The sequence below is a fragment of the Nicotiana sylvestris genome, chromosome 12, assembly GCF_000393655.2.
Source record: "Nicotiana sylvestris chromosome 12, ASM39365v2, whole genome shotgun sequence".
Classification (NCBI taxonomy): Eukaryota; Viridiplantae; Streptophyta; class Magnoliopsida; order Solanales; family Solanaceae; genus Nicotiana; species Nicotiana sylvestris.
In genome coordinates, this window is record NC_091068.1 from 2,292,096 (window position 1) to 2,296,716 (window position 4,621).

General features: G+C 31.1%; 1 protein-coding gene across 1 annotated transcript; it reads left to right on the top strand.

Annotated features, from left to right (window-relative positions):
• The first annotated feature begins 4,255 nt into the window (after positions 1 to 4,255).
• Positions 4,256 to 4,621, top strand: LOC104233799 (nuclear transcription factor Y subunit C-2-like). The gene has a single exon (XM_009787248.1). The coding sequence runs from the start codon at positions 4,256 to 4,258 to the stop codon at positions 4,619 to 4,621; it is 366 nt and encodes a 121-aa protein (XP_009785550.1).

Here is a 4,621-nt window from a genome sequence, read left to right on the forward strand (position 1 = left end):
TTTTTTTTGCTTTTTGGGGGGGAGTGGAGGGATCGAGGGGTAGTAGGGTGGGTGGTAACGGAAAAACTGGAATTTGAAAAAAAAAAAGCCTTTTTTGGAGAGAGGGGGTGGGGTGGGTTGGTGAGGGTGGGGAAGGTTGAGAAGGAGTTTTGGAAAATATTTTCACTACTCTTGATAAGGAAAACATTTTCCTCCAATTGGAGGAAAATGAGTTCATAAGGAAAATGTTTTGCAAAACATTTAAGCCAACCAAACTAGGGGTGGACATCGGTCGGTTCGGTTCTGTTATGAATATTATCGGTTTAGCATATCGATTATCGGTTTACAAATTTGATAAACCGATAACCGAACCGATAACATATCGAGTATCGGTTAATCGGTTATCTATATTATCGGTTCGGTTATCAGTTTACCCGATAAGATAACTCAATATAGAGTTAAGCAAAAAAGAGAAGACAATTCATTGGAGTTAAGCAAAAAAGAGAAGACAATTCGCTGGAGTTAAGCAAAAAAGAGAAGAATTCACAAATAGTATACTAAAGACTTACGCTAGAGGTAACTAGTAAGGTCTATGAAGAACGAAGATGAAGCAACTGAAGAGTGCGGTTGAGAAAGAATAGGAGAGATATATACTTAAGGGTAAAGTTATAATTTTATTAATTCTTATTGGGTTATCGGTTAACTCATTAACAAAATTGGCAAACCGAGCCCCGAACCGATAACCCAATAGTAAAAAAATTCTAAACCGTTATCGAACCATTAATCCAATAACCCGATACCGATAACCTAATAAACAATTAACGGTTCGGGTTATCGGTTTTAACCAATACATGCCCAGCCCTAAACCAAACATAGAAAAATTGAAAAACATTTCGGAAAATGTTTTCCTTCATACCAAACACACCCTATATCTGATCTCGACGATTTTTTTTTTATAGTAGTTATAGGAAAATAATCCGTCAATGTTAAAAATAAAAATGGGGTTTGACCAAATAAGCAATAAACTTATCGAAACTCGGAGGAACCAAAGAAAGTAATTAAATATGACATGATGCAATCAAAATCATATATTAATAATAATCAACAAGGCTTATTAAACTAGAAATAACCTATAAACCTCACCAAAAGTAATAATTTGCCCTGATAAGCAATAACATAATCGGAGATTATAAGTTAGTCAACTTCAATAATTATAATTAAATGATGCTATGAAATTTTCACATTAAATCAAATCTGATATATGATTATATTCACCACTGGCATTTTTCAAACTTTATATTTTTGGGTGTGGTCATAGGTGACCATTCAAATACTAAAAATTCTTTAATTAACTGGCATGCTTATGTCAAAATAGTTTTTCCTTTTATTTTCTTAATAAATCGATCATTAATTAGTTCGTAATTGTAAAGTACTCCCTCCGTCTTATATTATAAGCCGTGGTTACTAAAAATAGTATCTCAAATTATTTGTCATTTTAGAAGTTCAAGACTAAATTAATTATTTTTTTTCTTTTTTTACCATCAGTAATAATTATTTTTGAAGATGGAGATAAAACATAAATAGAATAAATATTCAATTAAGAAAGATTTTATATTAAGACATAAATAAGGGTAAAATAGTCTAATCAATTTCCTAACTAATGTTTCTTAAGGGGCGTATAAAAAAGAAACACGACAGATAATTTGAGACAGAAATAATAATAAGATGGATGACCATTTGATAAATTATTAACTCTTTGACTTTTCAAGAGAGTCCTTTCATAATTTTTTTTTAAAAGTAAATTTTTTCAACTTTTAATAAAAAATCTTTGACGTTATCGAAAACTTATGGATAAAACGAAGCTTTTGGATAACAACTATCCACTATATTCATGTTTATCGAAATACATGAATTTTTATTCAGAAAAAGATTATAAGTTATTTATACATGATAGAATTTTTATACCATCAGGTCACATTTATATAATTATATATAATTTACAATACTGTAGCTAAGGTTTCTGAAACCCTAACTCCTACAAGGCCTTTCTCCCCCGTTTTTGCACCATTAACTTGAGGCTATCGTACGAACCCATACAGTATGACAGACGCACCAACGGGTGAGGAAAATCATAACTGTTGTATTCATCTGGCGGATCCAAGCGACATTGATTGTCACTGTTGTGTTTTATTTAGCAGTAATATGATAGAAAATAAAGATGATTATACTCGTGATGCGCGCACATACCTATATATATCAATAATATTTGGGCTCGTAACTACTATTTCTGTTGCAGTAGTAGCAAGAAAATTAGCTTATGAGATTCTTGCTAATGGTAATCGCTGCAATTCATCCTGTGGTTATATGGCTATTCCTATTTTCTTTTTAATTTTGACCTTTTTATTTTGTTTTTTACATGTGCCTAAGAAGAGTAATTTCTTGATGGAAGGAGAAGCTTATTGAAATACTTGAACAGAAATTAGCGATCAATAAATTCTGTAGCTAAACAGAAAAATTATCGCTAATTTTACTTAGCGAGGAAGTTCGTAGCTAATTTCATATTATTTTTTTTGTAGTGATATTAGAAGCTAGCCAACTTTGTTTCCTTTATTAGTATTAATAATTCTACTGTTTTCATTTCTATGTTGTTCATTATAATATCAAGTGTTTCTCTATGTTGTTTAATTATAATAACAAGTGTTTAGTGATTTCGAGGGGGGAAAAAGAGTTTAACTAATATAACATATATATCACTCTCTCCGATTCACAATAAGTGACCAATTTGCCTTGGGCACACCCGTCAAGGAAATACTAATCTTAGACAAAAATAGTTGGTGTGATTAAAATACCTTTAATTAAATGTTGCAACATAATTTAATGTGAAAAGTAAAAAAAAATTAGGAATATGTATATAAGGGTAATTTTGGAAAAATAAATTAATTTTTTTCTTGATTATATAAATGGACACTTATTTTGGACCAAAATAAAAAAATAAATTAGTCACTTATTGTGGACCCAAGGGAGTAGCTATATTCTATTGTTTTGTTCAGAAAAATATTCTCTCTCTAATGGAACAATTACTAGAAGAAATAATGATAATCAACAAGGCTCATTTAATTAAACAACTTGTCAATCTCACTAAAAGTAGTAGTTTGTCCTGATTAGCAATAACATAATCACAAATTGTAGATTTAGTCAACATCTATGTAATTATTAGATGATATTATGAAAGTTACACATAAAAATCAAATATGTTAAAATTAAAAAATTGACAATTCACCACTGCCATTTTTCAACCTTTTTAATTTAATTAAAATAAATCGATTCGTTATCAGTAATAATTCATTATTTTTCAAAAGCGTTATTTTGCAAGAAAAAAACCTTTTCCTTATATTACATTTTCTCATCCTCCTGTCAGTTTATATGCACTTTGATTATTCCATCAGATACGTGTTACGTATCTCCCATCAACTACACAAAATCAAAGTGTCCAAACTAAAAACTTGGGCACTTTAAAAACTCTTACATAATCAAGAAGGGACAAGTGTATTTTATCTCGCCAAAAAAAATTAATTTAAAAAAGAAAGAAAGAAAAAAACATAAAATTATATTATAAGAAAATCTCCAAATATTGAATAAGAATTTTGTGAAATAATCTAACTAATACCCTCTAGCCGGCCAAGACAGCCGGCCATCCTATTCTTTGCTTTTACTACATATCAATAAATATATCATAAATATATTAAACATATCTCTTACTACATATCTCCATATCTATAAATATATTCATGCATTTTTATACCTCTTCAAATTAAACCAACAATTACAACCTTCTTTCTCATTTTTCACACAAAACCCTAAATTCACTCCCCTCCACAACACTCCTATTATTCAAAAAGTACTTCGTAGCTTTGTTGGTAGGACGTAGCAGGTATATATTTTATTAAATAGCCGAGGTACGCACGAGCTGACCTCAATATCACGGTTATTAAAAAATTGAGGCAAGCTAGGGCATATTCATTCCTCTCACACAACACTCCTATTATTCCAAAAGTACTTCGTACCTAGGACGTTGTGTTCTGTGGATTAGCCGAGGCACACACGAGCTGACCTGAATATCAAAGTTATTAAGAAAATTGAGACAAGTTGGGGCATATCACTCTCCTCCCACAACACTCCTATTATCCCAAACGATATTTGTGTTGGTGAGAATAACAGGTACCTGTAAAATTAGTTGAAATACGCGTAAGCCGACTCGAATATCACAGTTATCAAAATGAGGCAAGCTGGGGCATATTCAGGAATTCTTTCAGGAAGGATATCAAAGACAGGTCCACACTCATTACCATTAGCAAGAATCAAGAAAATAATGAAGAAATCAAGTGATGATGTGAAGATGATATCTGGTGAAGCTCCCATTATTTTTTCTAAGGCATGTGAATTATTCATTGAAGAACTTACAAAAAGGGCATGGATTATGACCATGCAAGGAAAAAGAAGAACTCTAAATAAAGAAGATGTTGCATCTGCTGTTATAGCAACTGATATCTTTGATTTTCTTGTTAATTTGGTTACTGAGTCTAATGTTGCTGATAATAAGTGTGAGGTCAATGAGGATTCTCAAGTTATTGTGGAGATATAG